Raw genomic sequence first — 12,907 nt, forward strand, 5'->3', positions numbered from 1 at the left:
GCCAACGCCACGTTATTTCATTGGATGCAGAATCTTAACAGTCAATGAATCATTTGACATTAGTATCACTAAATTGCCCTTGTTCATTTCCTGAAACTCGAAATATACCCCTCAAAACAGTCAATACCCAAAACTTTCTTTGATTGAAGGACCCACCGGCCCAGCGCCTGCAAACAGCAAACTTGTGGAATGGGTAAACTTAAACTTAAATGGGCTTTTTTACTTTTTGTGCTTTTCCAAATTTAAGAATTAAGAAGCTTGTTTTAGGGACACAGACAATTGAATAGTCCGTTAGTAAATAGCAAGCTGCCGACAGTAGTCGACAGACCTGTTTAGCGGGTTAGCGGTTCTTGATCCGGTAACCTGCTCTGCTGACCCACCTATATTCCCGTTTCAGCGAATCCGGGTGTGGTGTTACACATTCAACATATGACACCTGTCCTGCAAATGTGTTTGACATATCACACAGATGGATTGAAATGAGACAGGTGCCAAACAGTGATTGTATGCTTATTCAGCATGCTAACGGAATGTGCCTACCAGATCCGGACTCGGTTTGTGGGTTGTTTTGACTAATAACTATTAAACCCGACGTGATATGGATCTCGGTTGGTTCATGTTCAACTGCGTGTTTCCAACCTTCCATATTTCAATCATCATCTCGGTGCTGTTTTACGGAGGGAACTCGGATGCCAGCCTTACGCGCTGGGTTAAAACTGCATGCCGTATGTTTTGGTACGGCCCAGCCACGTATGACTTGAACTTGGATATTGTACACGAGGTGGCATGGGCTGTGTGAGTCGTGGCCACGCGTGCGTAGCGGTAGCAATCAACTTAACGCTGGCGCTTGGCTGTGCTGTGACCTGTACCGTGAAGCTGGAAAGGGGCCCACGACTCCAACAACTCTTTGATAAGAATGTAGAAGAGGACAAGATGCAAGTAATCAATGAACGGGGAAGATCACATCAGTTCCTCCAAAAGGGAGGGCATGTGTGTAATTTCGTAATAGTAAATAGTGGCACGTATGTAAATATATTCAATGGTATGGGCAGAATGCCGATTAACAAAAAATTGTTAGGAACTTAAGTGGAATTTAATGGAAAAGCTTGCAGTAATTACAGTGACTCAAAGTCCACTTAGATCTTAAGCTCTTCGCTTCACCCTGTCATGTGAAGAAAAGCCCAGCGACAACCTGCTTCTTCTCTGTTCTCTCATCTCTCTCTCTGTGTCTGAGCTCCTCCCACTTCTCTGTTACTGTTGCAGATCTTGAACTTACACAGAAGAGAAACAAGAGAAATCTGCAACAGAAATGGAGCTTATCTGCTCATCCACGAGCAGATCTATCTCCAAGCTTACCAGCTGCACTATTTTGTTCATGTTTTTGCTTTCCTGCATCAGTTTCACATCAACAGGTTCACATTCAAAATCACTTCCATTTCTCTTCCCTTGCTTAATGTCAAATTTCTCCTTTCTGGATTTCTTTTTCGCTTATGTTCATGGGTTTCGATTGGTTATGTTATTTTTTTTTCGTGGATTTAGAATTTTGGTTGTGGTTAACTGATGAGTGCACATTGTGTGAAATCTGAGACATTTGACCCTTGGGTTTCTGAAAATAGAAAAATTGACGAGATGGTCTCTTTTCTGTTTTTCTAAAAGTATGCTTTTTTTATCTTCTTGTGGGCATTATTTAGTTTTTGTTGAAATCTACAGATTTATTCTTCGTTTTTTAGATTTAGAGTTCTTTCCCAAGATGGATTGTGAGAGTACGATAGATTATGAGAAGTATAGTTGCATCTCTGTTTCAGTTGATTAAATTTGGTTCATTTTATAATTGAAGATCATAAATACAAGAGGGGTGGTTGGTGTAGCATTTGATTTTTCTTAATAGAAGGAAATATAACAACTTCTATATTTTGCATTTCCCTTTAGAGCTTGTGCTCAATAGTTTAATACCCAAGACCATCTGCTCTTTCCCGTGTCAATTGGTTTTCGCTGAAAACCAAAGCTTAGCTCTTTCTTCATGGATTTAGCGAGTACGGATCTAATAGAGAATGGGAAAAGAAAGAGAGGAAATATTCACTAGTATTCTAATATTACCCTCTATTGCTCTTGTCTCTGATTTTGGATCGTGATCACTTTTTACCATTATGCTAATAAACCAGTTTTCTTAATCTACTTGTGTTGCCAGTCTGACCTGGGAATTTTTATGTTCAAAGGTTTACATTTAGCAAATCTCTCCTGAGAACGATGTTTCTGGACTAGGGCCAGCGCAGGTTTTGCCCAATTATGGATCACCAGACTGGAACTAATCCACTTAAAAACCCAAACTTAACTTGTGGCATATCATCAAAAAAGCTCCTTCACACAAATCCATATTTTCATTTTAGGCGCTTTTGTAATGTTCTTAATTTTATTTTTACATTGCAAGTGTTTTGTCATGAAGGAAAAGAAAAACAAAAATATTCACACCTTATTATGTTGTGTAAAGGATATACAAATTTTAAATGATTGTATGAGGCCCTGATATTGGTGTATATTGGACTTCTTTTTTTTAATAGAAGTAAATATTGAAAGTCTATTATCTACAAAAGAAAAAAAAAAGAGCTCTCAAAAATAAAAAATAAATGAGATATTGGTGTTTTGGCTTTCTTGGCAATTAAGGGTCTAAGTTAAGACTTTGGATTGTGTTTCAGAAGCCTATGATGCACTTGATCCAAATGGGAATATTACAATCAAATGGGACGTTATAAGCTGGACTCCGGATGGCTATGTTGTAAGTATGCAGCACATGGATTTTCATAAAGTAGATATGGCCCTTATTGGGGTGTGTGTGTTTGTGCAGTTGGAGTGTCAGCATGAGTAACCGAGATATGATAAAAACATTTCAAAAGAAAAAAAAAAAGCTCATGTCATATTTTACAATACTTGCATACTACAGAAAATAATATTACTGTTCACTGGTTGCTTTCTGGTTCAACATTGATATGGCTTGTTAAGTGATTTTGGCATTAGCATAATCTGAACTACCCGTTTAGCATGAATTATAATATAGATCTAGTTGATATGGTTTGTTACATTTCTGTTCCATATTTACAGAATCTGTATTATTTTATTAATAAGGTTACTTTCGCTCATGTTATTATCAGCACAAACACTCTTTTTCAGTTGCTTTCACTTTCCAGGCAGAGTTAGTGCTTCACTGTTTCTGTCAAAACTTGTTTCATGTTTTGGAAGATTATCTGCTTACTTCCCCTGTATCATCCTAGTTGTCATCCATCTTCTGTCTGGAACTGGGCAGGCTGTTGTCACAATCTACAACTTCCAGCAATACCGTCACATTCAGGCACCAGGATGGACACTGGGATGGACGTGGGCAAAGAAGGAGGTGATTTGGAGCATGATGGGAAGCCAAACCACAGAGCAGGGGGATTGTTCAAGATTCAAAGGGAATATCCCACATTGCTGCAAGAAAGATCCAACTGTTGTAGATTTATTGCCAGGAACTCCCTACAACCAGCAGATTGCAAATTGTTGCAAAGGAGGAGTGATCAATTCGTGGGTTCAGGATCCAACCAATGCAGCAAGCTCGTTCCAGGTTAGTGTTGGTGCAGCAGGGACCACCAACAAAACTGTTAAACTTCCAAAGAACTTCACACTGAAAGCACCTGGACCTGGATATACATGTGGACCAGCAAAGATTGTTAAACCAACTAAATTTGTCACAGCAGATCAAAGGAGGGTGACTCAAGCAATGAGTAAGTTAATTTTAAATGATGAACTTGTTTCTCTCTTTGGTAACCTGATCATAATATGGTCTTTTGACTCTTCCATGTCTTGTATGGAAAGAAAGTAGCATCATATGTTTGTGCTTTTAGGTTTTAGCCAAGAATACAACTATCATGCAAGAAATCTAAATGTTAAATATAATAACTCTAGTGAGAAACATACAAACCTTGAAGAATACCACTTTATTAGTCACAAATTGGTCAAAATACTGTTCATTGTTTTCCCTGTAACTGGACTAATGCTATGGCCCAGTTAAAGTTCTCTTGTTTGTTGTTACCATTTACCAAAAGAGAAGAGAAGAGAAGAGAGATGAAAATTAGCTTACACTTTACATGGCTATCTTATTGCAGTGACATGGAATGTTACCTGTACATATTCTCAATTCCTGTCTCAGAAGACACCGACCTGCTGTGTTTCACTCTCCTCATTCTATAATGATACAATAGTTCCCTGTCCAACATGCACTTGTGGCTGCCAAAACAACATAACTCAGCCAGGGAGTTGTGTGGAGTAAGTCTCGTTATATATCTTTTTTCCTGCAACACTTAATACCTGTATTGTTCTCTCTCTCTCTCTCTCTCTCTCTTTCTTTCAGAAACCTTCATTATTCCTTCTCCACATGATTTCTTTCTGGTGTGGACATGGTGTATTGTGTTTGTATTTCTTACACTTATCTTCATTTGGCATGCAGGGGAAACTCCCCATATTTAGCTTCAGCTCTTTCAGCTGGTAAAAATAGCTACGCGCCTTTAGTTCAGTGTACCAACCATATGTGCCCTATCCGGGTCCACTGGCATGTTAAGCTCAACTATAAAGAGTATTGGAGGGTAAAGGTCACAATAACTAATTTCAATTACAGGATGAACTACACACAGTGGAACCTGGTCGTTCAACACCCAAACTTCGATAATCTCACGCAGATTTTCAGCTTCAATTACAAGTCATTAACTCCTTATGCTGGCCTAAGTAAGTTGTCTCTTTGGTTATTAAATAATGCTCCTGTCTTCTTACTGTACTGGGCTTGTAGAAACAGGTGGATAATGATTCCATATCATGACACTGGGTATTTAACATATGTAAATGCATTCCCAAAAAAAAAAAAACAAATGCAAGGATTAAGGTGGTCTGGACAATTGAAACAATTGTTCAAAAAGAAAAATTTTCACCACAAAAGTCCAAACAAATTGAACTAAATTGATAAGTGAATTTCTTTTTTTTTGGGGCTCCTATCAGGTTGGTGACAGAACATGTCACAAGCAACTAGCCCTTGATCAAAAATACGGACAAGTATCTGTTTAATACATGGGTAGGAGGTGCTTGATTTAGTCATGATTTTAAAGCAATCTGCCTGAAACAGGCCATATTTCTAGCATTTCTCTTGCTGGTGTCATTAATTGGTCGATGATCCAATTAAATATATAGAAAATGGTTATCGTTGTAATAAGTTAGTATTTCCCTTGTTTTTAGTTTTTTCACTGCAATAAGTAAGCATTTTTTTTTTGAAGAAACAATAAGTAAGCATTGCAGTGTGTAGATCGCAATCATTTCCATATGGAAGGTTTACATGGTTTTCTTTTTTTTTTTCTCTCCTTTCTCAACATGCTAAGGCACTGAGATTAACAGAAAAATTATTGAAATTCTGGAATTGGTTTCGCAGATGATACTGCAATGCTATGGGGGGTTAAATTCTACAATGATTTGCTCATGGAAGCTGGCCCCCTAGGGAATGTCCAGTCAGAGTTACTTTTCCGGAAGGATAAATCAACTTTTACTTTTGAAAAGGGATGGGCATTCCCTCGGCGGATCTATTTCAATGGTGATAACTGTGTCATGCCACCACCTGATGCATATCCATGGTTGCCAAATGCTAGTCCCAGACCAATGGTGTCCTTCCTTGGTCCAGTTGTGGCTTTCTTGGCATCTTTGCTCTTCTTGTTTGCTTGGGCGTAAGTGAAAACGATACAGGGGAGAATTGCAAATTGTGGGCCATTTATAATATTTACAACTGGATCAAACTGCCAGAATCTTGTGGTGGAATTTTTGATCTTGCTTTCATTGGGGCCTTGGATTCCAGCATTGTCAGTGGATTCCGGTGCACAACAATCCCTGGTGAAAAATTTTATCTTTTTGTGTAATGTATTGGCTGTTTGAATCAATTTACTGGCATTTTGTTTACATTTTACCTGTTGTATTTTATGTTAATTTATAATTAACCATCTTATTTGTAGGGTTCCACTTAAAATTGTTATTTTCTCCATTGTAATAAAGACATCTCACAGTGAAATTAGAGATAATATATGGATTTGATCTTTGAGTTAAGCAAATTTTTATCTGCCCATGAAATTTTATTTTATTTTTTCATTTGAAAATCCCACTCAAGGAATGAACTGTAATTTAAGGCGGCACATCTCCAGGAGGATGAAGAAAGAAAATCTTCTTTGCACGAGATATGGTACCTCTAATCCCTGTCGGGTTGCATATAAGACTACATTTTGGCCACTACATTAAGAGTCCGGGTCTGTTCTACTTGTCATGCCCTTGAATGCAGTCTGCCCAAGTTGAGCGCAAAACAAGCGCAACAGATCCCAACTCTTACATGCTGTAATCAGTTCATTGATGTAAGCTACTGGCTGTGTGATCACCTCTTGTCTTGAATGCATCGGCATGGCACAGCATTAAAATAGACTGCTCTGAGGTTTATTAGTCTTCCAATCTAAAAGCTAAACCATGGAACAAGAAAGAAAATGTGGTCAATTGGTTACAGGAGAATCATATAATATTAGATCGAGTTGCGAAACATGGTGATCGAATGGACAGTGATAGCAACCATTACCAGACAGAGAAACAGACCCAGATACCGTCCTTTATTCATTGTATCTTGAAAAAAAATTGATCAGTTTAGGTTCCATCTACAGGAGAATCAAATAATATTACATCGAGTTGCGAATCATGGTGATCGAATGGACAGTGATAGCAACCATTACCAGACAGAGAAACAGACCCAGATACCGTCCTTATTCATTGTATCTTGAAAAAAATTGATCAGTTTAGGTTCCATTTACATAAATTTCGAGGAGGGGTGGAAAAGTTTTCAGTTTTCCCCATAAAATGGGCAACAATAACTACTGAAACTATTTTGGTAGAAGAATTTTTTGCTCCTTGTGCATTGAAACAAACAACCCTTGCGTACCAATGCAGTATGGGCACCATTCTTTTAGAAGAGCTTGTTTTAATTTTTTTTTTTAATGAATATCTTAACAGAATGTTTCACTTAACTGAGATACACCCAGCTCGTCCATTTTAGTTTAAAAGAATAGAATTTGATGTTTTGTTTGTATATATACCGGTCCCTCCAGTTGTGTCAAAGATGGCCACTCATTCAAGACTGAACTACTTCTATGCCTTCAAAACTCCTGAGAACTGACTCATTTCTCTAGGAAACCCATCACCAGACAGTCATTAAGAGGAAGAGCATAGAAACAATTAATGTCGAGAATGCAAGTGGATTCGCATGGGCAGAATTTGGTAGGAATGGGTATGTATCTGGTGGGGGTAGCATGCACTCGTCACCATTAAAGTAGACTTTCCGAGGAAATGCCCATCCTTGCTTCAGGGTGAACGTCTCCTTGTTTTTCTGAAGCAGAACCTCTGACTGGACATTGCCAAATGGACCGGCCTCCATTAGTAGGTCGTTGTAGAATTTCATGCCGTAAAACATGCCAGTATCATCTGTGTGTACACAATTAACAACAGCAAACGATTAGTAATTTTGCATTAATTGCTCAGTAGTTTGACACAAAAACAACAGAAATTCATAGTTTTGACACTAGTACAAATGTAAAGCATGAGAATACAAATGACTGAGGCCCCGTTTGGTTGACGGGAATAGGGATCAGGAATTGGAATTAGAATGGGCGGAGCCGGAATCCCATTCCCATTTCTGCTGGAATGGCATTCACCCATTTGAGGGAATGGCCATTCGCTGCCCCTCCTTTAGGAATGAAATCCCACTCCTGCTGATTGTCATTCCCATTCCCATTCCTGTCTGAATGGACCATTCCGATTCCAATTTGGAAGGATTTCAATTCCAACTGCGACCTGAACGGACCCTGTACTTCTCTAAGACATTTTCTTCTATCAGATAAAAAAAAAAAAAATTGTGTTTCTATAGAGAACCCTTCCAGAGGCAGTGAATGTGTGCAAACATGGATATATAAGCAGCCATCATGCATGAGGGTGTAATCACACATAGTTTGGAGTTTATTTGCACTCACTTATGGATTCATAAGGAACGAGAGGCTTGTAGTCGAAACTAAAAACTTGGGTAACATTGTCAAGATTTGGGTGCTGAACAACAAGTGTCCACAGTGTATAGTTCATCCTGTAGTTAAAATTGGTGATGGAAACCTTGACACGCCAATAGTCCTTGTAGTTGAGCTTCACATGCCAGTGCACTCGAATCGGGCACATGTGGTGAGTGCATTGCAACAGTGGTGTGTTGTCTTTCTTTGGTGTATTGATTCCCACCACGCTTAGCAGCTTTGAACCACTTCTGTAATAACACTCGCAATTGTACAAGGTTAGCACAGGGAGATAAGGAGACGGTGATCTGACTTGTGATCACACATATAGTGAGCATCTAAGTTTCTGTTCCTCAGTCTATATTTATGGAGGTAAGAGTTGGAGAATTACTTGATACAGTTGTTCTTGTTCTGGCAACCACAGGCACAGGAGGGACAAGGAGTGATGGTGTCATTGTAGAAAGATGAGAAGGAGACGCAACAGTTCGGGTTCTTCCGCGCCAGAAACTGTGAATAAGTGCAGGTCACATTCCATGTCACTGGCAAACAACAACAAAGTGGACATTTGATGAATTTTCTGTTCTCAAAAGTAAAATTAGGAGCTAATCAAGAGGTCTGTTAGTCACACGAGAAGGGTGATCGTCAAATTTGGACTTACTCAGTGACTGAGTTTTTCGCCGGCGGTCAGGGGTGAGGAAGGTTGTGGAGGGCACAATCTTTGCTGGGCCACAAGTGTAACCTGGTCCTGGACCTAACAAAGTGAAGTTCTTGGGAAGTTTTACCGTCTTGTTTGTGGTACCAGCGAGCCCAACACTCACCTGGAAAGCTGAGACTGAGGCTGCAGGGTCTTGTCCCCAAGCTGCCACCACACCGTCTTTGCAGCAATTAGTAAATTGTTGATTGTAAGGGACTCCAGGGAGCAAATCCACCACTGTGGGAGTCTTCTTGCAACAATGTGGAATATTTCCTTTGAACTTGGAACAGTCTCCTTGCTCGGTAGTTTGGGCTCCCACCATGGACCATATGACTTCTTTTTTCGCCCAAGTCCAGCCCAAAGTCCAGCCTGGGCTCATAATGTGCCGGTACAACTGGAAGTTGTTGATTGTCACCACTGCCTGGAAAATAAAATCAAAATGGAATTAGCTTGATGATATTGATCAATAACTTCTGATGCTCAATTTCACCTGTGTTTTGGATTGTTTTCTCCTTTATTCCTTTTCTTTGTAAGAAAAACATATATTTTTTAATTTCCTCAACACTCTATAATTATGTAAGAATACATTATACATTAAATCCACAAATCAAATAATAATAATAATAATAATAATAATAATAATAATAATAATTAAGTATTACTATAAAAGTGTAGTAAAAAAAATGCTCCAACAGTCTATTTTGAAGGCATTAAGCATTCCATATTTTAACCTAAGTTGGTTTTATAACTGGTTGGATCTGGCAATGAAACTACTAAGGCAGGACAGGGAAGTAGTGATGGATAATGATACTCACCACATAGCCATCTGGGGTCCAAGACATTACATCCCATTTAATTGTTATGTTCCCATTTGGATCAAGTGGATCGTATGCAGCTACATTCAAGAAAGAAAAGGGAAGGAAAGATAAATAAACAGATGGAAAACAAGATCAAATTGTCAATTTCAAATTTCACTGCCCAAAACATACCAGCATTAGAGAAGATCATGACAAAGAAGAAAGATAATATTGTAAATTTAAATTCGGCAAGAATGCGGCCTTGACATTGCCTGTAACTATCTTTGGCTTTGATTCTCATAGCATTTTCATGAAATGGGCCTGTGGGCTTGTTGAATCCCATACTGAAATTCTGAATTCTCTCTGATCACAAATTGGCCTGAACCTGAAGTTCAATGGGACCTCAGAAGCAAGAGGGTCTCTGGTGATGCTTTTAAGCACACTGTGTACCAGCCTACCAGGAGAGGAGAGTGTCAAAAGGGTTTGTCTATATTTAAAGGAAAGAAAGAACTCAACTCTAAGAATTGACCAGAGAGATGGCTTACCTACTGGTAGGTAAGCACTGGTGATAGTTTTCTTTTATTTTTCTCTCTTTTTATTTTAGTTCCCATGCCCAAGTCTTGAAGCAACGTATTTGGTTGGTAAGAGAAGGGCATGTGCTGTAAATTTTGACACATTTGAACATAACAGCCCAACGGTCGTCTGGGAATGGGAGAAGTTTAATGACCAAACTGCCCTTCTATTTTTATATTACTTTGAATTCTGTTTGTTTTTTTACTTTTTATTTTTTGGGAGCGGGGGTTTAATAATAGACTACTGACTGGAAGATGAGGCATTGCTGGCAAATGGCAATCAAGAAAGGTCTTATAAACGTATTTAATTTGCTTCTGTAACTTGTAAGAATCACACACCACTTGATAGATTGCTTTTTGTTACAAGTTTAGGGGTGTTGTGAACATATATGAGAATATATGGGCATTTTAGTCATGCTAAGATAAAGGGAAGCTTCCCTGAAAATATAACTAAGCTTTTCTTTCATGGGTTTGCCATTTCAATCCCAAAGTTTTCAGCTAGAAGGAAGAGTTTTGAGGGTAAATGGGCAGTTGGGGCAGGTAGTCACTCCCCCTCTGATGAGGATCTCTCAACTGCATCAAGAGAGACCTAAATGCTTCAAAAGCAAATTGAACCACTCTGTCTCTACCAATCCCACTCAATAAAACAAAATAAAAGAAAACTTTTTATGTTTTTGATGAGAAGACAGTAAACTCAATATTTGTCAATTTTCCCATAAAGAGAAAAAAGAACTCTCAATATGTATGGTTTTTCCTTTGTTCAGAAAAGAAAAATATTCACAGGGAACTCTGGTTCCTTGTTATAGGTATCAATGGAACATGTCTAACTGCCACCGACAGATGTGAATGGTCTAACTAACAAGTCGTCACACTATGACTATAAAACCTCTTGAGTTGCTTCTGAATTTTAAATTAGTGGGATGATGCAGACCTTAATCATTGATGATTCAAATTAAATCACATGGAAGTTCAAAGTTATTGTTCCACAGAATTAAATGTTTATTGATTTAATTCTAGTTTAAGCTACTAGTAGTGAGTGATAAAATATAAATCATGGGTGATGATCCAATTCAGTATGAAAATCACAGCATTCACATCATCAATTGATGCAACATCAACACTTTCCAATTCCATGAGAGTCGAAATGTGGCATATTTTCCACCTGCTGGACCTAATTTGGAATTTTGGATGCTGGCTTGGTGCAACTTGAGAGTGATGATCCATCTATAGAATAATCCATTAAGTAGATCTTCATTTGGGTATGTGCATCAACTCTGGAATTCGGTCTTGTGAAACGTGCACCGATGATATTGAACCATCCGGTTGAACCACCACGCCTGCCATCTGGCCAGCTTATATTAGGTTTCATTTTTAAACCGCTGCTACTTAGGTGCTGACCCATATAATCAGAGTTTGGCTTCTATAGGGAAAGTTGGTGCTCACACCTTTTGAGCAGCCCCTTGCAACCTTGCATTGGGAATATCTCCTATAAAATGTTGGAGAAGATGGGGTCATTGTAACTTTGGAGGAGAAGCTCTGAGGCGCGTCTGAAAACACTGTTTTTAGAACGTTATTTGCCCCCACTCGGTTTTATTGAGTTTGCTGTTGGGTTACAGGCAAATTCGTTCTCAGGATACAACAGAGCCTTGGGTGAGAATCTGCAACCAGCAAAGTTGAAGAGTCTCCAAAGAAACCTTCTGTGAGACTGTAGCAGACTGGAGAGAGAGAGAGAGAGAGAGAGAGAGAGAGAGAGAGAGAGAGAGAGAGAGAGAATTTTGAAACTGTGTGATTTGGAGTCTGATTCATGCTCCTTAAATAATTTGTGAAGAGGTATGAGGAAAAAGTAGGTGCTGGTTTAGAGAAGGCACCTTGAACAGTCACAATTTCAAACATTGCGACTGTTTAAAAAGTAGTTAACAGTTGGTGACTGTTAACTTTGAATTGTGCCTCTCGATCACACTCGATCGAATCGTGACCGTTGATTTCATCAATGGTGATCAACGGTCATCAACGCACCAAGACTAGAGTCGCCCATCGCGAGCCACGCGGGTGCAAGCAAAGTGCACCTCTAAAGCGACTCATTGCACCGTACACATGCATGCGCGCGTTGCACGGTATCGAATCCTCATACTCTCTTTTACTAATTCTAAGGAATGTAAATCAGATCCTATTGAAATACTGAAAACAAAACTTATAATTTTCCAATGTGGGACAAGTTCAAAACTGGGTTTTGTAAGAGAAAAACTGATTTTTCAATCAAGTGTGCAGGTGCAATTTCTCATGTAATTGATCAATCAAACCCATTGGATTTAATCTCTCATTAAAATCCAACATAAAATAAAACACATAAGTATGGAGACATTCCTAACGCAAGGCTGTAAAGGCTGTTGGAACGGAAGAACTCATATAATTAGGACAAAGGCTTACATAATATAATGATGATGATTAAAGAATAAAGATTAATAATGCTAATATCAACCATATTGGCAGGCTTGGTTAGGATTCTAGCCCATTATCAATTTAACAAATTTTCAACCTAACTGGACTTAAGGGTTTGCTTGGTTTACAGTCAGAATTAGAATCGAAATTGGAATCAAAATATTTTGGAATCAGAATCAGAATGATCTATTTCCATTGTCTGTTTGGTTCAAACAGATGTTGAAATGAGAATTACAATAAGTTGGAATGGGATTTCAGTTCCAAGGAGGGAAAGGGAATGACCACTCCCTCAAATGGGAAAATGCCATTCCACTAAAA

At 38.7% G+C, this 12,907-nt stretch overlaps 2 protein-coding genes across 2 annotated transcripts; one reads left to right on the forward strand and one right to left on the reverse strand.

Moving 5' to 3' along the window:
* Positions 1-1,058: 1,058 nt before the first annotated feature.
* On the forward strand, positions 1,059-6,110 carry LOC148854524 (protein COBRA-like). The gene is made up of 6 exons (XM_088982456.1): positions 1,059-1,412; positions 2,694-2,773; positions 3,299-3,755; positions 4,137-4,296; positions 4,478-4,752; positions 5,444-6,110. Exons 1-6 carry the CDS (start codon positions 1,310-1,312, stop codon positions 5,734-5,736), a joined length of 1,368 nt encoding a protein of 455 aa, XP_088838582.1. The 5' UTR covers positions 1,059-1,309; the 3' UTR covers positions 5,737-6,110.
* Positions 6,111-6,622: 512 nt separating this feature from the next.
* On the reverse strand, positions 6,623-10,039 carry LOC148854525 (COBRA-like protein 4). Its single transcript, XM_088982455.1, has 6 exons — positions 9,771-10,039; positions 9,597-9,676; positions 8,746-9,202; positions 8,479-8,626; positions 8,061-8,338; positions 6,623-7,515 (listed from the first exon to the last, which is right to left on the reverse strand). Exons 1-6 carry the CDS (start codon positions 9,919-9,921, stop codon positions 7,232-7,234), a joined length of 1,398 nt encoding a protein of 465 aa, XP_088838581.1. The 5' UTR covers positions 9,922-10,039; the 3' UTR covers positions 6,623-7,231.
* Between the last annotated feature and the right edge of the window lie 2,868 nt (positions 10,040-12,907).

This window comes from Nelumbo lutea, chromosome 4 (assembly GCF_056320005.1).
Source record: "Nelumbo lutea isolate HS-2025 chromosome 4, American lotus-T2T, whole genome shotgun sequence".
Classification (NCBI taxonomy): domain Eukaryota; kingdom Viridiplantae; phylum Streptophyta; class Magnoliopsida; order Proteales; family Nelumbonaceae; genus Nelumbo; species Nelumbo lutea.